This window comes from Meles meles, chromosome 19, assembly GCF_922984935.1.
Source record: "Meles meles chromosome 19, mMelMel3.1 paternal haplotype, whole genome shotgun sequence".
Taxonomy (NCBI): domain Eukaryota; kingdom Metazoa; phylum Chordata; class Mammalia; order Carnivora; family Mustelidae; genus Meles; species Meles meles.
In genome coordinates this window covers 57,736,705-57,759,811 of record NC_060084.1, presented here as the reverse complement: position 1 = coordinate 57,759,811, position 23,107 = coordinate 57,736,705, and the positions used below count along the sequence as shown (strand labels likewise).

Sequence of the window (23,107 nt, the reverse complement as noted above, 5' to 3'; positions counted from 1 at the left end):
CCCAATGCAGGGCTCAATCCCAGGACCCTGGGACCATGGACCTGAGCAGAAGGCAGCCGCTTAACTGACTAAGCCACCCAGGTGCCTCTGTTATTTTATTTTTAATTTCTACACCCAACATGGGGCTTGAATTCATGACCCCAAGATCAAGAATTCATGATTTTCTGACTGAGCCAGCCAGGCACCCTGGTATTATATATATTTTTTTAAGATTCACTGTGAGCTACTGGTTTTCAGGAATTTTGTTTTGCCCCTTCTAGTTAGTTGAGGCTGCCATTTTGGCTGATACCCATAATTTCCCATGTTCTTATAAAACCAAATGCATTCACATGAATTTATCAAGGCACGTGGAAGTAGTCACATTCTTTCCAATATTTAGTATAATTTGGTCACTAGTAAGGAAATAAGTGTTTTGGATATTCCCACGGAAAAATGAATTTGATTACTTGTGATCCTGGTACTCTGGCTAATTATTTGGTATGTACACCGTCAGAATTTTCCCAGTGTTTATTTTTTTTTTAAGATTTTATTTATTTATTTGACAGAGAGAGATCACAAGTAGGCAGGCAGAGAGAGAGGAGGAAGCAGGCTCCCTGCGGAGCAGAGAGCCCGATGTGGGGCTCGATCCCAGGACCTTGAGATCATGACCCGAGCCGAAGGCAGCGGCTTAATCCACTGAGCCACCCAGGCACCCCTTCCCAGTGTTTATATGGATATCTTTATATGCATTCTTATTTTTTACTGATAATCTTGTATTTAATTAAATAAATTCTAATTTTTTTAAAGATCTATTTATTTATTTGACAGAGGGAGAGACCGTGAGAGAGGTCAAGCTGGGGGAGTGGGAGAGGGAGAAGCAGGCCTCTTGCAGAGCAGGGAGCCTGATGCAGGGCTCGATCCCAGGACCCTGGGATCATGACCTGAGCTGAAGGCAGACGCCCAACAACTGAGCCACCCTGGTGCCCCTAAATAAATTCTAATTTATCGCATTTGAAGAGATTGTAATTATTTTTTAAGAAGAAAAACATTTATAGCAAGGTATCAAATAATATATGGGATTTCCAGAAGGACTAAAGAGCAAAGTTTGCATGATACATCAGGAGAAAAGCCCAAATTAGATCAAGATGGTATTTTTCAAAAATTCCATTCTCCGGTGTCATCCACAGGTAAAACACCTAACATGCTAGGACTTGACCAGTAGGAATTTCAGCCAGAACTTCCCCAGAACAACCAAATGCCTCTGCCACTATTTTGGCCTTAGAATCCTATTTCCCTCAACTTAGCTGCTGCTTCCGTTGCTAACTTCTGCTTTGCACACATGGCATTGGAAGCCTCTACTTGGCATATATAAGTCATATATAGAACCCTATTTGCAAAGGAGTCTGGGTAATGCAGCTTTTAGCTTTCTGGTATGCCCCAATACACAGTAAACAAAACTGATCGCATACTAGGCCAACAAAAGCCTTAAATTTTAGATTCCCAAATTTTCAGGCTATATTTTCTATTCAGAATTCAGAGCAACTGAAAACTATGAAAAGATGAATTTAAAACTTTATCTACTTGAAAACCTATACATAACCAACAGAAAGTAATAAAATTAAATTAGTAAAACAGAAAACAAATTTAGAGAGGATATGGAAAAATGGGAACCCTCATACACTGCTGCCGAGGACGTAAAGTGGCACAGCCCTTTTGAAAAAAACCACTTAGCAGTTTCTTAAGAACTTAAATACAAATTTATCATATGACCCAGAAATTCTATTCTAGGTTAATCTACCCAAGAAAAATGAAAATATTATGTACAAATAAAGATTTGTACATTTCTTTTTTTTTTTTTTTAAGATTTTATTTATTCATTTGCCAGAGAGAGCATAAGCAGGAGAAGCAGCAGAGGGAGAGGGAGAAGCAGACTCCCCGCTGAGCAGGGAGCCAGATGCGGGAACAATCCCAGGACCCTGGGATCATGACCCAAGCCAAAGGCAGATGCTTAACTGACTGAGCCACCCATCTGTCCCGAGACTTGCACATTTCACTATTTAATGTATACGGATTCATTTACTTATGTCTATCCTCCCCACGCCCCACGCCTCCCGCCCCAAAAGTAAGTTCCACAAGAGCACAGTCTTTATCGATCTTGCTGCACCAGTAGAATCTAAAAGACCATCTGGCATATACAAGGTCAAAAAATATTTGCTCAATAAATAACTTAAAAATAACCAGCAGAGCTTTTAAAAAAAAGTTCCCAATTCTAAAATTTGCTAGAAAAATAAACTTGGAAGAACAATCAAGGGAATTCTGGAAAAGCTGAGTAATGGGAAGAATGTTAGCCCTTCCACCTTACAAAACACTGTAAGTGCCCAAAGACAAGGCAAAAATTTCCCCAAATGTGCTTTATACCATAAATTATTCCAAGGCATCAATATACCCAGTGCGATTTTATTCAGAGTCCCCAAGCAGAAGCAGATTGATAAAATGCTCACAGCTGACAAGTTGAAGAGTTCTGAAGAATGATGTAGGAGAAGAAACAATGGTAATAAATGCTTATCTAGACTGTTCGTTCACAGAATACTATAATCTGCCAAAGAAGGGTTCTGGTAAGTAAATACCCCAGGCTTTTGGTTGAGAACTCAAAGAAAGGACTGCACCTCAGAACTGATGGTGAACCAGACATAACCCAGCTTTCAGAAGCACTGAGGCCCTGCCTGGAATCATCTCAGCTCCTGACCGGACAAGGCCTGAGCTGATCTCAGCACAGCTACGCACCGCAGGCAAGAGTAAACCGTCTCCATCACGGAGAAACAGCTCACTGCAAGGGCTGGGGAAGAAAGTACACAGGAGGAACCTAGATATGCAATACAAAGTCGGTGTTCAACAAACAAAAAATACCCGACAATGACGGGGTATGTCACTGGGACACAGGAGTAGCTAAAAGAGCTCCTAACGACCAAACTTAGAACAATTTGAGCAACAAAATAATGTAGTATTTGGTTATAACCTAAAGTATAAAATAAATATGCATGAGTCCCTGCTAGCTAATACAAATAAATGACTGGATAAAGAAATGGTGGATTTAGGCAGAATATGGGGAATTACACAAAATAATCAGACATTCTAAAACTAAAAATTTGGGGCACCTGGGTGCCTCAGTGGGTTAAGCCTCTGCCTTCGGCTCAGGTCATGATCTCAGGGTCCTGGGATCGAGCCCCGCATTGGACTCTCTGCTCAGTAGGGAGCCTGCTTCCCCCTCTCTCTCTGCCTACTTCTCTGCCTACTTGGGACCTCTCTCTTGTGTCAAACAAATAAATAAAATCTTTGAAAAAAATAATATAAAAAATAAAAAATAAGTAAAACTGAAAATGCAATAAATAGAAGCTATGATTCAATGATGGATCTAACAGCAGATTAGAGAATTGAAGAGAATTAGAGCATAAGTAAAATATACACAGAGTAAAAAAGACCTACCCTTTAAAGATTTTATTTATTTATTTGACAGGGACACAGCAAGAGAGGGAACACAAGCAGAGGGAGGGGGAGAGGGGGAAGCAGGCTTCCTGCTGAGCAGGGAGCCTGATGAGGGGCTGGATCCCAAGACCCTGGGACCACGTCCTTCAACCAGCTCCCCACTCCGCATGAAGTCTGCTTAAGATTCTCTCTCCCTCTGTACCTCCCCACCTGTTCGTGCACTCTCTCCCTCAAATAAATAAATAAATATTATTTTTAAACAAACAAACAGAAATACAAGTAAAACTGAATGTAGTCCAAGGCACCTGGGTGGCTCAGTCGGTTTAGCTTCCAACACTTGATTTCAGCTTAGGTCTTGATCTTGGGGTCATGGGATCAAGCCCCTAGTTGGGCTCACGCTCGGCAAGGAGTCTCCTTGTTCCTCTCCCTCTGCTCCTCTCCTGGCTTGTTCATGTGTGTGTGCAAGCACACTCTCTCCCCCTTTCTCTCTCAAATAAATAATAAATAAATAAATAAATATCTTTTAAAAAAAACTGAATGTAGTCCAGCAACAGAATCAAGTATAAGATGCAGGGAGCATTCATAATCAGTTAAGAAAGAGACGAGTTGGGGCGCCTGGGTGGCTCAGTGGGTTAAAGCCTCTGCATTCGGCTCAGGTCATGATCCCAGGGTCCTGGGATCGAGCCCCGCATCAGGCTCTCTCCTTGGCAGGGAGCCTGATTCCTCCTCTCTCTCTGCCTGCCTCTCTGCCTACTTCTGATCTCTGGCTTCCAAATAAATAAACAAAATCTTTAAAAAAAAAAAAAAGAAAGAAAGAAAGAGACGAGTTACTCAACAAATACCACTGGGTCAAACGGAGAGGCAAGTGGGAAAACAAGGAACCCTTGACTCACTTAGGACAGATTAAACACTTGATGTAACAACTTAATATAAGTTAAATTTAATGTAACAACTTAATGTAACTTTGGACCTATCCTCACAGGAAAAAAATGACAAAAATCAAATATAAACTTACCAGAAAACTATGAGAGGTAAAAAAAATCTTTTAGAAGAAAACTGGGTATCTATAGATGCTGGGGTAGACAAGGATTTCTTAAACAGGATCCATAAAAAAACACAAGCTGTGAAGGGAAAAACCTATCTACGTATGAATAGAATTCCCTGAATGATATAGTTGTCTCCTAAGAACTGGAAGGCAGGGCGCCTGGGTGGCTCAGTGGGTTAAGCCGCTGCCTTCAGCTCAGGTCATGATCTCAGGGTCCTGGGATCGAGTCCCGCATCGGGCTCTCTGCTCGGCGGCGAGCCTGCTTCCCTCTCTCTCTCTCTGCCTGCCTCTCTGTCTACTTGTGATCTCCCTCTGTCAAATAAATAAATAAAATCTTTAAAAAAAAAAAAAAAAGAACTAGAAGGCAAAAAATATCACTTTTATGTCTTAAATTTCATATATACATGATACAGATATCATATATGTAATCTGCAAAAATTGACTAGAATAAGGTTTTTTAGCTAAACAAACAAACAAAAAAAAGATTTAAGAACTTAAGGATAAAATTAGAGATCTGAACAGAATTCAGCCCGAAGGATGACTCCAAAGCATTCTAAAAACAGAAGAGGGCCAGCAGATGCACATTTTACTTGGAACCCCACTCAGCGGTACCGAGACACCTCTATCCCACATAACAGAAGTCAAATCTTTTCCCAGGCTTCGACACTGAACCAAGAGTGAAGTGGAAAGAGGGGACTCAGAGCGGACTCTGTGCCTCATCACACTCGGTTTCACTTACCCCTCAGCAACCTGAGTTAGCGTGCTCTGGGGAAAGTGGGAACCAGCCCAGTCAAAACCACTGTTAATCAGAGAATTTTCAAAAGAAAAGACGCATCCATCCCTAAGTCCTGACGAGTAAGACTTTCACAGACAAGAATGGAAATAACTAACCTGGGATATGGCTTTAACTAGTTCAACAGTCATTTTCAGCCTTACTCGCCGGCTTCTCTCCTGGAGAACAGCAGTGTCCTAGAGGACAGGCGTGGAGAGAGAGAAAGGACAGTGAGGAGATGAGGCTTGTTCTCCACTCCCGGAATCATCCGCCTAAAAACTCCGTCCTCCCCTTCTTCCCCCGGCTTTCCTTGCTACCGATGCCCAAACACCTGGAGAGTCTAGGCACCTACAGCCAGTGCGGACTGTAACCTATAATTCTGTTTCTCTTATGCTCGAGTTCCTAAATTTAATCTTTTTTCCGAAAAGGTGCCATCCCATTCTCAGTCTTATTTTTATAGGTAAACGTGGCTCTTTCCCTTTCTGCATCTCTGCGTCAGGCTTTGACACAATCTACAATTTGAAAATCTTTGCATCGGGCTCCCTGCTCAGCGGGAAGCCTGCTTCTCCCTCTTCCACTCCCCCGCTTGTGTTTCCTCTCGCTGTGTCTCTGTCAAATAAATAAAATCTTAAAAAAAAAAAAAATCTGACTCCTCAACGCATCAGACGCCAGGGTTATCATTCTCCACCCAATCCCCATAGGCCTGGCCTGCGTCTCAGGCTGGGACAACGGACAATGGGGCAACTTAGCATCTGATTCTGTCACCTTCACGCTCACCTCTGTCTTCAGGCCCTTGGTTTCCCCTCCTTTTTGTCACCCAGAACTGAAGGTGTCGCCTGCTCCAGTCGGGGGCTCTAGTCAGTCACCCCCCCCGCATTGCTTTTTACTGGAATCCATGAACTGGGAGCAGGCAATTCTACTCTAGGCTTCTTACCTCAGCAACGCACACCACCAAAAACCAACACAACCAAGAAACTAGTGCTATCGGTCTTCCAAGCAGTGTCCCCATACACACCCGGCACTCTGGGCCAGCACACGATGTGACACACAAACACTGACCTAAGATCTCGACCTCCTGACCACAGAGGACATCATTCCAAGCACCCAAAGGAAGCCACATCACACGCAGTCACACTCACCATGGTCTCGGAGGCCCATGCATAAACACACAGGGTGAGACACACACATCACACACACCCCCAAACTTACTCTCTCACACATAACACGGCTCACTGTGCCCTCCTCTCTGCCTTGCTCACGCGAGCGCACTCCACGGCCTAACCGAGGCTGTACCTACAGGCTTTTGGGGGACAATCTGCAGTCCCCATGGTCTCTGTCCTGCTCGCTCTGGTCTCACACAGAAGCATATCTCCAGCTTTCCTCTCTGTCACACAAACAAATACGATGGCCCCTCACGCTTCACACTCACACACACACACACGCACATTCTCAATGTCATCTGTGGTCTGTCACACATAGAAACTGCTCAAGAACAAAATCCAACTGAGGAAAATTTAAACATCTAACTGGTTCCATTCGTCAATTCCAGAGCAGGGCTGCCACCCACCCTGCAAGCAGAGGGGCTCCAAGGAGCTGTACGAAACGTTCATTTTTCTAGAAAGGCGGTGGGGCAAGAAGCCAGCGAAAGAAAGGACAGGACTGTTTCGGGCGCAGTAACTTCCCCTTAGCGGGAATGTGAGGGGTCATGCGCAGGTCACTTCGGCTTGCTTTCGGGGATGAAGGCCCACGTGACCTGTGACCTCACTAGAGCCGCCCAGAAAATTCTTGACTGGCCAGTTAAAACTCCATATCCGGGCCAGGCTGAAACCGCAGTTAGGATGGGTATTAACTGCCCGTCTGAGGACGTGGCCTCCATGGGGCCAAACTGGGCCGGAGGTTTTCTTTCTGCCACCACACACACATCCTGGTCTCTCACCCTGTAGCTGCACCGTCTCACACACACCGAGTACACAGTGCCCCCTCACACCCAGACACCTCATGCGACAGACACACCGACCTTGCACACTCACCAACGTGCTCCTGACATCTCACACTGTCTCTCACACACACCTGCCACCATCTCTGGCAGCTCACGCTCACACACACACACCTCCCACTATCCCTGGCAGCTCACACTCTCTAACACACACACCTGCCACCATCTCTGGCAGCTCACGCTCACACGCACACACACACCTCCCATGCGTCTGCCATCTCACACTTGGTCTACACTCACCTCCCACATCTCCAGCAGCTCACGCTCTCTCATACACACTTCCCTCTCACCATCTCTGGCATCTCACACTTTCTCTCACACACACCTCCAGCAAGTCTGGGATTTTATACTCTCTCACACACACACATACACACACAGACATCTCTCCCACCATCTCTGGCATCTCACTTTCTCTCTCACACACGCACACCTCTGACCATCTCTGGCATCTCACACTCTCTCACACACATCAACATGTGGCATTTCACATTTCCTCTCTCACACACACCTCTCCCACATCTGGCATCTTATACTCTCTCTCCCTCTCTCTCTCCCACACACACACACTCACCTCCTACATCTCTGGCATCTCACTTTCTCTCACACACATCCCACATCTCTGGCACCTCATACTTTCTCTCTCACACACACACCTCCTACATCTCTGGCAGCTCACAGTTTCTCACATACACGTCTTCCACATGTCTAGTGTCTCACACACACACACACACACACACTCTACTCGGTCTCTCCCGGAGCCTCGCACCTGCGCTCACCTTCCACGCGCAGGCACACCCCTCCTCTCACACTCTCTCTCACACTCCCGCCGGCGTACCCTTGTCGGTCGCTGGCTTCTGGAGTCCAGCCTGGCGCACACGCCCACTCCCCTCACTCGCCCCGCCCCAGCCCCCACCCAGCCCCGCCCGCGGCAGTAGCGGCCTCCGCGCGCCCGCCCCTCAGACGGCAGGACCGCGCCGCGCGGGCCTCTGGGAAATGTAGTCGGCGCGGGGAAGGCTCGGCGGCGGCGTCCGGGTTGGGACTACACCGCCGGGGTCCGGGCGGCCCGCCTCGCCTGCCCGGCCCGGGCCCCGGGCCCCGACTGCGGACCCGCGGGAATAGCCCACCGGCCTCTGCCCGGAAACCACCGATCTCACCCGAAGGGCCGCCAAGTCCGACGTCCGCGCTCCGAGCGCGCAGGCGGCGAATCTCCCGAAGCAGGCGGTGTAAGGAGGAGGAGCCCTAGGCAAGAAGGGCGGGACGGGGCGTGGCTTGGTCGACGGGGCGTGTCCCTGGGCTGTAGAAAACGGGAGGAGGAACCCAAGCGCCGGAGCGTGTGTGCCTGCGATTGAATAGCGCGGGACTCGGGGGCGTGGCCCAGGGGTCAGGGGCGTGGCGGAGCTGGGCGGGAGTGTGCGCAGGCGCATGGAAAGCGCACTCCCCCTCCCTTCGCCTGGAGACCGGAGCGTCCCTAGTTACCTGTTGGCAGGTGCGGCGAGAAGACCGTTCTGCGGCTGACTCCCTGGGCGCGCTCAGGTGCAGCTTTTCGTGGCGACGCTGTGTGCGTGTGAGCGTGGAGTGGCTCCGCGTGCGGCCCTCGAGCCTGTCCGTGGGAGCGTGGTTTTTCCTCCTGTGCTAAGTTTTGCGACAGGAAGAACGGCGGTCGGGAACCCCCACCGTGTCCTATCCCCAAAGTGGCGACAGCAACTTAGTAAATGTCTCTCCTTACACACGGGAGCGTCATCGGTGTCCTTACTGTTGAGAGGCAGCGAATGAGACGACGCCGCTGCAGCCAGGCCGCGGGCCCCCCACACCGTCCTGCCCCCCGACGGTGGACACGGACCCTGCTATGGGGGACCAAGAAAACTAGGATTGGGCCTGCACTGGAAGGAAAAGTCACGCGGGGGGATACAGCAGGGGGGGAAACAAAACAGACAAAATTCCCTAGCCTCTTGAGATCTGACTTTTAAGTGGACGGAGAACACAAATGAATGAGTAAAATAGTTTATCAAATGGTGGGAAAGGCTTTGGAGAAACAGCAGGGCAGAGGAATAGAGAGGAGAGGAAATTAGAAAGTTTGCTTTGGAGGAATGAATAAACGAGTGAAAATGGAGATAAGATACCATCCATAATCCCACAACTCAGAACTGCTGCTAACACTACGAACGTCTGTAGCCTGTCCCTTAAAACTTATTTTCCTGGGGCACCCGTGGCTCAGTCAGTGAAGCGTCTGCCTTCAGCTCAGGTCATGATCGAGGGTGCTGGGATCAAGACCTGCATTGGGCCCCCTGCTCAGTGGGGAGCCTACTTCTCCCTTGGCCTCTGCCCCTTGTCCTGTTTGTGCTCTCTCTCTCTCAAATAAATAAACTAAATCTTTAAAAAAAAAAATTACCGGGCGCCTGGGTGGCTCAGTGGGTTAAGCCGCTGCCTTCGGCTCAGGTCATGATCTCGGGGTCCTGGGATCGAGTCCCGCATCGGGCTCTCTGCTCGGCAGGGAGCCTGCTTCCCTCTCTCTCTCTCTCTCTCTCTACCTGCCTCTCTATCTACTTGTGATCTCTCTGTCAAATAAATAAATAAATAAAAATCTTTAAAAAAAATTACCTATTTTCCTTTCACACTCTGGTTGAGATTTCTACACCTAAATAAACAATTTAGAAAAAAATGGGAGTATGTGGTATATAATCTCCGTAACATTTTTCTCCATTATGTGGTGAACATCTTTCTGTATCAATAAGCATTCTTGGGGGGCCTGGGTGGCTCAGTGGGTTAAGCCTCTGCCTTCGGCTCAGGTCATGATCTCAGGATCCTGGGATGGAGCCCAGCGTCGGGCTCTCTGCTCAGCGGGGAGCCTGCTTCCCCCTTCTCTCTCTGCCTGCCTCTCTGCCTACTTGTGATCAATCTCTCTCTCTCCATCAAAAAAAATAAAATAAAATCTTTTTTTAAAAAGCGTTCTTTTGTGCATTTTTAAATAATTGCAATGTCAAAATAATTAATTGCCACATGCAATTTGAACAGAAGTGCTGTTGTTGGGCTCAAAATCCTGAATACTGAGGAAATTCTTCTGATACTTCTATTTCAAGTCTTGGCCAACTGACCCTCCTGTTGTGCAGTGTGGATGCCTGTAAGTGTCACTCATTTCTGGGGCCAGAGATGCTCAGATTTGTGAGGATATATACGAACCACAGAGGATTGTACACTGTTATTTGTTATTGGAGAGCTACAGAAAGCCTTTGGGTAGGAATTCATTACACTCTCCTACCCCAACATGGTCTACCCTCCACAGCTTCTGGCATCTTTTGCTAGAGCTATCTGGGCCAATTCTACAGATAAAAATATAAACTCTGCACAAAATATGAAAATATGAAAAACAGTTACCTGAAAGTACCAAAGAGTTACCAAAGAAGAAATTGAAGAAATAATGGCCAAAATTTTCTCAATTTGATGAAACTATAAAATTACAGATTCAAAAAGGTGAGGAATCTTAGGCAGAGGAGGAACCCAAACTTTTACAGTTGGGGTAGATTCAGAAGCCCTCCTATGTGGCCCCATGGCAGGAGGCAGTGCTGGGTGTTGGAAATGGAGAGAAAAAAAAAAAAAAGCCTCATTTTTTTCCACCACCCAGACTAACCTCTCTTACCTTTAGTCCTTGTGCTTTTCCAAGTTTCTGTCAAAGAACAGCTAATCTCCTGGCAGCTACTTGAAGCCCCAGCATCTGTGTGCTAAACTCCTTGGATCTTAATTTCTGTAGGAAAAATAAAGTGCCCAAATTCAGCTGATAGGATGTAAGCAATGTTTGTAATGGGGATTGAGAACTAAAGTGATCTTGCTTTAGTACATAATGAGAAAAAAAACACTAGTGTAATGTCCTATCATCATGCTTTGTGATCGCCATTATACTTGTTAGATTATATATTTACTCATTTATCTGTTTATTGTCTAACTCTCTTGCTAAAGCGTATGTTCCATGTTTGTTTTACTTCTGTTTAGAACACTTCCTGGGACTAAGTGGGTACTCAATAAATAGATGGTGAGTGGATGAATTTTAAAAATCGGTGGGCTCTAACCAGGAGACAGCAGATGTTCACGAAGATGTGGAGAAAGGGGAATCCTCTCGCACTGTTGGTGGGAAAGCAAACTGGTGCCGTTGATGAGGGACCAGAAGGCAAGCTGAGGACAAAGGAGAAGCTGACACCGCACACCCTCCCCACCAAGGGAGGCATGTGACATTCCTCAGACTGCCCTAAAGGAAAAACAGTTAACTTACAGACAACACAATCTTGCAAGACCTAGGTCTCCCTCAGTTTACAAATGTCTTAGCAATCTACAAGAACAAAGCGTTTCTATCAATGGCCTAGCTTCCAGAAGGAAATGTAGATACAATTAAATGTCCTTGTCATGTGCAGCCCATTGACAGATACTTGAAGCCTGCAGAGTGGAATGGTCCTCCAGGGAGCTCCCAACTATCTTCTTGTTCATGAAGATCATTACATATATAAACCACATCTTTATCCATTCTTCAGTTCATGGACATTTGGGCTCTTTCCACAATCTGGCTGTTGTTAATAATGTTGCTGTAAACACCAGGCTGCTTGTCCCCCTGCCTGCTTCAAGGATTAATGGGCTGCAGGTTATAAGACATTTAATTATGTCTACTTTTCCTTCTGGAATTGGGTTATGGGTAGAAATGCTTTGTTCTTGTAGATTGCTAAGACATTGGTACCAGGAGTGCCTGAGAAATGTCTCATACATCCCATGGTCAGCGAGGGGCTGGGGATGGGGTGGGGGTGGTTAGCTTCTGCTTTATCCTCAGTTTGCCTTCTGTTCCCTCATCATACACACACACACACACACACATACACACACACACATATATATACACATACATACATATGTATGTATATATATTTATGTATATATGTGTGTATATATGTATACATATATGTGTATGTGTATATGTGTGTATGTATATATATATATGTGTATATATATATGTATATATATATACACATACACACACAATGGAATATTAACTCAGCCATCAAAAGGAAGGAACTCTTGCCATTTGCAACGATGTGGATGGTGCTAAAGTATATTATGCTGTGTAATAAGTCAGATAATCATAATTAATAATCATAAATACCATATGATTTCACTCATGTGGAACTTAAGAAAGAAAACAGACGAGCGTTGGGGAAAATAAAAAGAGAGTGGCAAACCGAAAAACAGACTCAACCACAGAGAACAAACTGGGTTGCTGGAAGGGAGGTGGCCGGGGGATGGGCTAAAGCGGTGATGGGTGGGATTAAGGAGGGCGAGTGCTGTGATGAGCACTGGGTGTTCTATGTAAGTGATGAGTCACTAACTTCTACTCCTGAAACCAATATCACACTATATGTTAACTAGGATTTCAATAAAAACTCGAAACAAAAATAAATAATAAAAAATAATAAAAATCGATGTGTTCTATGTGTATTTTCTAAATGCCCACGAAGAGCCAAAAGAGCTTGTCCCCTGCTGAGCTCACCCCATGAAGAGATGATTTTTATCCCCTCCAGGGTGGTCTAAAGAAAATAAAATGAACCTCCCCGTGAAAGAAAAAAAAATGAACGCATTCGCGAAGAGGAAGCGCTCAGTGGCTGTTTCGCAGTCCAACAGCGCCACCTGCCGGACACCGGCACCACGTACAACAGCTCCTTCTAGAAGCTGAGGTCTCGGTCTCTCTCTCTCTCTCTCTCTCTCTCTCTCTCTCTCTCTCTCTCTCTCTCTCTCTCTCTCTCTAGATTTTATTTATTTCTTTGACAGTGAGAAATCACATGCAGGCAGAGAGGCAGGCAGAGAGAGAGAGGAGGAAGCAGGCTCCTTGCCGAGCAGAGAGCCCGATGCGGGGCTCGATCCCAGGACGCTGGGATCATAATCTCAGCTGAAGGCAGAGGCTTAACCCACTGAGCCACGCAGGTGCCCCAAAGCTGAGGTCTCTTGCAAGCTGGCCTGGGGGTTCTCTCCCTGACATCCCTCTTCCAAGTGCATTTAGACTGAATGGTTAGCAAGCAAGGGATGGAACAGGTTTTGCTGGCCCAATGAAAATGGTCTATTTGGGGGTGTAGCCAACCTTGCTCTAGTGTTCTCCGTTTTACACGAAGGAGTGAACGCCGCCCTTTCAGGGACGTTTTCTCTCTCTCCCTAAAGAGCCACTAGCTCGGTGGAGTTTTGAATTACAGAGGTTCCGCTGAAGTGCCTGGTGCAATTCATTGAAGTTTAGCCAAGTGAAAGTGGACGGTGTCTGTCAATGTATTATGCAGCGACCCAAACTGGTGCAGTGAGGTCAGGCGGCAAAATGTGAACAGAAAAGCCACTGGCCTTGCCTTGGACAATACTCTACAGGCCAGACCTTACGAAACACTAAGAATCCGGAGGAGCAGTGACTGACTTACAACCCAGACAGGAGGAAAGAATGGGCGACTCCTAATTTAAAATTCACAGGGTGCCTGGGTGGCTCAGTCGGTTAAGCTTCTGCCTTTGACTCAGGTCATGATCCTGGAGCCCCGGGATCCGGATGGCGCCCTGTCTCAGGCTCCCTGCTCAGTGGGCAGCCTGCTTCTCCCTCTGCCCCTCCCCCTTCGTTCGTTCTCTCTCAAATACATAAATAAAATCCTTTTTTAAAAAGAGAAAGTAAAATAAAATTAAGAAATAGAAAAATTTAAAAAGGAAAGCGAAAGGTGACATCATTCTTAAGGGAACAGTCCAAACTAGGCAACCTGGTGTAAGGCGCAAACTCACTGCTTACCCGGATGTCCCGCACTGTGCAGGAACACGTGCTCCTTTCCCCTTAACAGCTGGGGTGCAGACTTTCCCTCAAGGAAAGTGACTCTGTTTGGCTTGCTGAGGTAACCAAAGGCAGGTATGATTTTTCTTCTTTTTGGGGGGGGGGGGGGTGCCTTAGGGCCAGCTTGGTTTTTTTTAAAATTCTGGTAGGGGCACCTGGGCGGCTCAGTGGGTCAAAGCCTCTGCCTTCGGCTCAGGTCATGATCCCAGGGTCCTGGGATTGAGCCCCACATTGGGCTCTCTGCTCAGCAGGGAGCCTGCTTCCCTTCCTCTCTCTGCCTGCCTCTCTGCCTACTTGTGATCTCTGTCAAATAAATAAATAAAATCTTTTAAAAAAATAACATAACGTTCCGGTAAAATATACATAAAATTTACCATTTTAGCCATTTTTAGGTGTGCAATTCAGTAATACTACGCACAAACATATACAGCCAACTGAGTTAGGTTTCTCCAAGGAATGCAAGGTTGTTTGAATATTTGAAAACCAAGTAGTATAATTTACCATCTTTAAAAAAACTCAAAAAATTAGAAACCGTATCATTTCAGTAGATGCAGAAAAGCTTTTCACAGAACATAACATCCAATCCAGATAAAGACTCTGAGCGAACTAAGAAGGGAACTTACTCAACGTGATAAAAAACCACTTTCGGGACACCTGGGTGGCTCAGTTGGTTAAGCGGCTGCCTTCGGCTCAGGTCATGATCCTAGTGTCCTGGGATCGAGTCCCATATCAGGCTCCTTGCTGGGCAGGGAGCCTGCTTCTCCCTCTGCCTCTGCCTACCTCTCTGCCTACTTGTGATCTTTCTCTCTCTGTCTCTCTCTCTCTCTGACAAATAAATAAATAAAATCTTTTTAAAAAAAACACACTTTCAAAAACAGTTCAAAAACAAAAAAAAATTCGATACATAATGATAAAAAAAAAAAACTGGAAGCTTTTCCCCTAAAATCAGGAGCAAAGCAAAGATATCTGCCCCCACTTCTACTTACTACCATACTAGAGGTTTTGGCCAGTGCGATAAGGCTAGAAAAAATAAATGAAACACCCAGATGGGGGGCGGGAAGCAAAATTGCCTTTATTTACCGAAGACGGGATCATCTGAGGTTGAACAAACTATCTAATGCACCAAAAACAAAACAAACTAGACCAGCTGAGTCTAGTGCGATTGCGAGATACAGATGAGACACATGGACATCCGTCATATGTCTGTAAGAGCAACGAACAACCGGAAATTGGAATTTTAAAAAGACAAATAGTATTGATCTATGTGTCTGTTTTCGTGCCAGTACCATGCTGTCTTGGTGATCAGAGCTTTGTAATAGAGCTTGAAGTCCGGCACTGTGATCCCAGTAGCTTTGGTTTTCTTTTTCAACATTCCCCTGGCTAAAAATAGAGCTAACCCATTACCCAACAGTTACGGTACTGGTTATTTACCCCAAAGATACAAACATAGTGATCTGAGGGGCACCTGCACCCCATTGTTTATGCAGCAATGTCTACAATACCAAAACTGTAGAAAGAGCCCAGCTGAATGGATAAAGATGGGAGATACACACACACACACACACACACACACACACACACACACACCACGGAATATTACTCAGCCATCAGAAAGGATGAATACTTACCGTTTACAATGATGTGGATGGAACTGGAGGGGATTATCCTGAGCGAAATAAGTCATCAGAGAAAGATAATTATCTTGTGGTTTCATTCATATGTGGAATATAAGAAACAGGGCAGGGGGTCACAGGGGAAGGGAGGGAAAGTGGAATGGGAAGTCATCAGAGAGGGAGACAAACCATGGGAGACTCTTAACTCTAGGAAACAAACAGGGTTGCTGGAGGGGAAGTGGGTGAGGGCATGAGGTAATTTGGTGACGGGCATTAAGGAGGGCACGTGACGCAATGAGCGCTGGGTGTTATCTGACCAATTCCTGAACTCTACATCTGAAACTAATGATAGTTAACATAGATAGTATGTTGGCTAATTGAATTTAAATTAAATTTAATGAATTTAAATTTAAATTAAAAAATAATAAAAATTTAGAAATGCATGCGCCTCATGTATAGTAGAAACATACTTTATATTTAAATAGATATATCTATAATAAATATACTATATATTTAAATAGAAATATGCCGTTTTCTGAGTGAAAAAAAGACAAATAGAATTTTAAAAATATGAAATATCTAGGTAATAATGTGATAAAGGTTATGCAAGATCTATTAACTGAAAACTACAAAACACTGTTTAGAGAAATAAAAGGCCTGGCAAGTTACATTTTGCACTCTTGGGAGTTCTGATCTACCCTGTGAGGAATCCAGCTGGTCCATCCAGACCACTTGAGGAGGTCAGCGAGGGGCTCTGGGACTTCACGGAGAGGCCACAGCAGCAGCTGATGGTGGAAACGGAGACCCCATAATTACAACCTCAGCCACTCCGGCTTGGGGTCAGACGTGTGAGTGAAGAAGCCATCTTCCTGGCAAGAGCCACACAGACCAAAGGTGAGACACCCATCCCCCAAAGTACAATATGAATGCTTCATTCACAGAATCATGAGAAATTTATTTAAAAAATGGTTCCTGCTCTGGCTCCTGTGGTTTGGGGCAGTCTGGTGAGCAGCAACAAATGATCAAGACAGCATGATTCTGGAAACTACAGAAGGGACGTTATTTCACCTCATCTGCCTCCATCACAAAAGCTTAGTGAACTATGACACGCAAAACACCTTCTTTTGCTGTGTCAACGCAGCGAAGTGAAGGTGCTCCATGGTTCCAGAAATATGTATTTTCACATTTTTTGAGATGTTATTTTTAAAATTTTAAAATCACCTTTTATTACTATTTTTAAAAATCGGGTTAAATGAGTACATATACACAGGTTACCAGTTCTGCACGTGTCGTGCTCCCACATACTAAGTGAAAGAGGTGAGGGGGTAAAATGAATCTGTTTTAAACCTGTTTAAAAATGAATCTTTTTTTTTTTTAAGACTTTATGTATTTGACAGAGAGAGACACAACGAGAGAGGGAACAGAAGTAGAGGGAATGGAAGAGAGAGAAGCAGGCTTCCCGCTGAGCAGGGAGCCCAATGCGGGGATCGATCCCAGGCTGGGATCGTGACCCGAGCCAAAGGCAGACGCTTAACGACTGAGCCACCCAGGCACCCCAAAACTGAATCTGTTTTAAATCAAAATATGAAAAGTAGCTCTTTGAGTTATGAGATTACTGGTAATCTTTGTTTTCTTCCATTACATACTTGTCAAAGTTCTCACCAATATATAGCACTATATAAAAAGAATTTAAATTGGGATATGGAAGCTTCCCCCTCACCAGGGCAAAAACAGAAGAGATTCCCCATTTCTTACACTTGGTCATGAGGCTGAATCTCACATATTTGAGAACACTTTAGCATGAATGAGTGCAATACCTTAAATTTTTAAAAATTTTTATATATGCAGCAAAAAGGGCAGAAATCCTAAGTGTACAGCTTGACAAATTTTCACAAGACAATCTACCCATGTAGGCAGCACCCTGAATAAAAACAGAACTTACCAGCACCGTTCAAATGTTCCCGCTCCCCCTTCCACACACCATCACTTCCCCAAGTGTAACGGCTATCCCCCTGGTTCTCAATCACAGTGATTTTGCACACACACCCTCAGGGTACATCTGACAACCTCTGGAGACATTTCCGGTTGTCACACTGGGAGAAGAGGGGCACCCTGGCCTCCAGTGATTAGAACCCAGGGGGCTACAATAGATAGGATGGCCCCTCCCCCACTTCCTGGCCAATATAGTTATTATTTGTCCAGAATTACAGTGTGTCAAGACTGAGAAACCTCAATCTGGAGTATCATCATTTTGTGTCCACAAAAGATCATGTACAAGAATGTTCAGGGCACCTGGGAGGCTCCGTCGGTTAAGTGTCTGACTTCCACTCGGGTCATGATCTCGGTATCCCAGGACCAGGCTAAATGTTGGCCTTCCTGCTTCTCCCTTACCTTCTCCCCCTGTCCCTCCCCCCACAGGTGCATGCTCTCTCTCTCTCAAATACATAAAATCTTTTAAAAAATGTTCTCAAAAACTTTATAATTAAAACATCCAGAAACAGGGGCGCCTGGGTGGCTCAGTGGGTTGGGCCACTGCCTTCGGCTCAGGTCATGATCTCAGGGTCCTGGGATCGAGTCCCGCATCGGGCTCTCTGCTGAGCAGAGCCTGCTTCCCTCTCTCTCTCTCTCTCTCTCTCTCTCTCTGCCTGCCTCTCTATCTACTTGTGATCTCTCTGTCAAATAAATAAATAAAATCTAAAAAAAAAAAAAAAACAAACATCCAGAAACAATCCAAATGTCTCCTGGCAAGAGGATGGATAAACAAATTGTAGTATTAGCAGGACACAATACTACTCGGCGAAGAATAAATACTGCAAGACACATCAGTGTCTCTCAAAATATTGAGGAAAGCCAGACCAACAAAACCAACAAAAAAGCCCACCGTGCTTGGTCCCATGTAGAAGAAAAAACAACAAAGTGGTCTTCTCCGAGGCTGGCGGTATGAGAGCGACGGGACTGTATTTGTTACATGGGAGAAATCAAAGGCCGACATACATGAAACCCGTGTAGAAGCCACCCTGCCCGAGGAGGTCCCACGATCAGAGGGCTCTCAAGAACAGCCATTCGCTATGAAAATGCTTTTTAAGAGTCTCCCAGTGTTGCCTTGTGCAAAGGCCCACAATCCACTCCAGCGCCGTAATGCATCAAACCCTTTCACGTCCTGTCAGGAGAGTATGGAAACAGACTTGTCATGTCACTCGACATCCCATATATTACCTGGTACGTGTCTATACCAGTCACTCCAGAACTGTAGTGACCTCTCCTGATTTAATCCATGTTGGTATTTTGATAAGCCACACGTCTGATCTACTCTCGTTGGATGGGAAGTCCTAGGGGATGCTTGTATTGGTTCTGGAGTGCCACTCACTGCTTTCCTATGATCCCTCCCCAAGTCAAAGTCCGGGCAGTACTGTAACTAGTTTCCAGGTCCCAGCCGGGCAAACGATGAGGTGGACGAGGAGAGGTGGGCTCCTCCACGAGGACCAGTTACACACTGCGGCAGAAGCTCTCCAGGACTGACAGATGTACTCTTTCCAGTAACAGTGATCTCCGTCTTTGGCCCTGAATGCTCTCAACATCACACAAGCCACCAGGCATACGGAATCTGAATTACTAGTATAGATGGGACCACTGTCTGAACGTGACTGAAAGCCATGAGCCCTGAGGCATACAGCAATAGAAACTTTCAACAGATCTGCATAAAAACTGGAGATCAAGTCAATGAATTAAGTAAGGCCTTCCATTCATTTAGTCATCTACTTGATAAATATCTACTGATGACCTAAACACCTAAGGCACCTAAGGACTTGGGAAAATTCTTGTCCTCATGGAGATTACATTCTGGCACTGGGAGATACACAAATATTAAATGGTTTAATGAGTAAAATAAGTGTTAGAAAAACAATGCAGGAAGGGAAGCAGGACACATTTCTTGACAGAGTTGGATGTAACATCTAACTTTTACTGGGAGAGTAAAACTCAGGTCTTGACTTTCACAAACCCAGTAAGTTTGCAGACCTTTCCCCTGCCTTCAATGTATTGACTCAATTTGTCCTTGAAAACACCTGTTCATTTTTATTTTTATTTTTAAAGATTTATTTATTTGACAGAGTCATAAGCAGGCAGAGAGGCAGGCCAAGAGAGAGGGGGAAGCAGGCTCCGTGCTGAGCAGAGATGCCAATACAGGGGATCATGACCTGAGCCGAAGGCAGACCCGTAACGACTAAGGCACCCAGGCGCCACATCTGTTCATTTTCAGAAGTCTAGCCTGTGTAATATTTCTCTGAGAACCTTTCTGAATTTCAAAACCATTCAATATTGATCTCATTCCCTTCTCTTTTTTTTTTCTTTTAAAGATTTTATTTGACAGACAGATCACAAGTAGGCAGAGAGGCAGGCAGAGAGAGAGGAGGAAGCAGGCTCCCCACTGAGCAGAGAACCTGATGCGGGGCTCAATCCCAGGACCCTGAGATCATGACCTGAGTTGAAGGCAGAGGCTTTAACCCACTGAGCCACCCAAGCATCCCTCTCATTCCCTTCTTGATGTTAACATTAATCAATTGTTTATTTTCTTGTACCACTTTGCACACTATACTGTAGAACTGTATACACAATTTGAACTCTGTAAAATCTAATTATCTGTCCTTTGCACAAAATTTAAATTAGATTACCACTTGAATTTTGTTTTTTTTTTAAAGATTTTATTTATTGGAGTGGGCGAGCACGAGTGCATAGAGGCAGAGGGAGAGAGAGAGAGAAACCCAAGCAGACACCACGCTGAATGTGGAGCCTGACACAGGACTGGATCTCACGACCCTGAGATCAGACCTGAGCCAGAACCAAGAGTCAGAAGCTCAACAGACTGCACCAGCAGGTGTCCCACCACTTTGCATTTCGAGTCCTGTCATTAAGAAAAAGTAAGGCAACGTCATGATACTGAACTCATGAGGCTGAGGGTGTTACGTAGGAACTTGCTTATCTATTTTCATGGCACCTGAGGCAACGTTTAAGAAAGATCTGAGGAGGAAAGTCAGCACAAGACCACAAGACGTGCTGGGTTTCACCCACTTACAGTCATGTCACCTACAGTCTGAGGCCCCATGGATTTAGAATGTACCCATCCCTGGGAACTGTCACTGCAGAAACACTGCTACGAGCACAGCACATATGGTAGCACAAGAGCCTGGAGGAATTCTTAGTGCACGTGGGCACAGTTCGGAGGTCCGCTCTCAGAACTCTACTCCGGAGGCAGGCTTGTAAATGGGACCAGAAGTCACGGAGATCATCAGCGGATGTCCTGCAAGAGCAAAAACCGAGCACCAACCCACCCAGGTGTTCACCGACAGAGGAATGCGGACAACGGCTGGTGCATTTGCACAGGGTGTTTACACTGTGGAGGAGAACCTCATTTAATGCAGACGGAAATCTCAAAATCAGCTTGAGATGAGAGTCATGAAGACTCCAGAGTGCGGTTCAGTTTCAAGTTCAAAACCAGAACATTTCATTTAGGATTACATCAACGTAAGAAAACAACAAAAAGCCAGAGAACGATAACCTAACTCTGTAAATTATTTACCTGAGGTACTGAGGATAATAGAGACGTGGCTTTTCAAGGACACTGGTGGCTCCTGAGGTACTGGCAATATTCTTCTTGTTAGCTTGGTTGGTGAGTTCATGAGTATTTACTCTTCTCTAGAACAAGACATGTAATTTACAAATGTCATATATGCAGTTGAGAGAAATTCAAGGACAAAAAAGAAAAAACCGTGTGTGTTCAGTTTAGGAATATTTATCCCTAGCATCTCGCTGGGACTCCTCTTACAGCCGGCCCTGGGGATGCTCTCGTGTCAGCCTCCGCCTCTCTCTATTCTTGCTCTTGGGCAATAAAAACAGTGACAAGATGTCTGAAACACAGTGACTGTGGGAAGTGTGGGAGAAAATTCGGGTGACACCATGGTCGGGTCATCCAGACCTACAACTGGAACCATGTTTGGGCGCCATTTTGAGGAAGCAAAGCATCAAGTAGGAGTTTTCCATGTCGTGTGAGGTCCAACGTTCTCCCACTTGAGGGGGTTCTCCAACGTGGCTGAACCAGGTAGGGTACAGCGTCCTTCTTGTTAGGACAGAAGCAAAAGCCACGAGATCTCCCTGCCTACTCTTCGGCAGTCAGGACACAAGCACTGTGATCTTGGTTTCAGAGTACTTAACGAGACGTGACAGGGACTGAGGACCAGCGCAGTTTCATTTGTAGAGCACTACTGCTCACTACGGAGGGCACCAGGCAGGACTCGTGTGGGGGGAGGAGACCAGAGCTGCCCAGGGCATGCGGTAGAGGTCTCACTTTCGGCCCTTAAACCAGATTTCCTTTGTCCTCTCCACTTTCACAATTGGGTTCATCGCTATTCTGTCCATACAATGAGAACGTCGGCCATTGTATAAACTGCTTGTTAAAAGAACTGGCATCATTTCTGCTACTTGTTACCAAGGTCTTGATTGATCATTACCTAACGAAAATGTGCACACTTCCGAGTCCCCTTGGCTTTCGCTAATATTCCTCACCATGAATTTGCTGATGGCGCGTAAGCTGTGACCTGCATTCCCACTGTGACTTCCCACATTCGGGGCAATCAAAGGGCTTTTCTCCAGTATGAATCCTCTTATGCTGACAAAGCGATGAGGAAGTATCAAAGGCCTTCCCGCATGTGTGGCATCTGAACGGCTTCACCCCACTGTGTGTCCTGTGGTGTGTGAGTGACAAGAGTGGTTACTGAAAGTTTTCCCACACACGTGACATTCGTAAGGTCTCTCCCCTGTGTGAGTCCTCCTATGAATGACGAAATGGGACCTAGAGGAAAAGGCTCTGCCACATTCCTTACACTCATAGGGTTTCTCGCCAGTATGAATTCTCCTGTGAAGCGTAAGTTGCATGACACGGCAAAAGGTCTTTTTGCGGTGCTCACAATGATACGGTTTTTCTCCAGTGTGAACTCTCTGATGCTCAACGAGGGAAGAGAGGCGTACGAAGGACTTCTCACACTTAGTACATGTGTAGGGTTTTTCTCCGGAATGAATTTTCTGATGTCTAATGAGTTGTGCACTTTGAGCGAAGGCCCTGCCGCAGTCCTTACATTTGTAGGGTTTCTCCCCACTGTGAATCCTCTGGTGATCGATCAGAGCTGAGGAACGGCTAAAGGCCTTTCCACATTCACAGCACTCGTGGGACTTCTCTCTAGTGTGTGTACTCTGATGCTGAGCGAGATGGGCGATCTGGCTGAAGGTTTTCCGACATTCCCTACACTCATATGGTCTCTCGCCTGTGTGAACGCTCTCGTGCTGGCTAAGGTGTGCCCTCTGATTGAAAGTTTTACTACATTCATTACATCTAAAGGGTCTCTCTCCT

The 23,107-nt window shown here is 45.6% G+C and overlaps 1 protein-coding gene across 1 annotated transcript in view; it reads right to left on the bottom strand.

Moving 5' to 3' along the window:
• The window catches only part of LOC123930989 (zinc finger protein 470), a 71,715-nt gene extending 63,244 nt beyond the window's left edge, over window positions 1-8,471 (bottom strand). Inside the window, exons 1-2 of the mRNA XM_045987576.1 lie at window positions 8,421-8,471; window positions 5,399-5,476 (exon numbers count right to left, since the gene is read on the bottom strand). Coding sequence (XP_045843532.1) covers window positions 5,399-5,431 — 33 coding nt within the window. The 5' untranslated portion in view covers window positions 5,432-5,476; window positions 8,421-8,471. The remainder of the gene's footprint in view (window positions 1-5,398; window positions 5,477-8,420) is intronic.
• Window positions 8,472-23,107: the final 14,636 nt, after the last annotated feature.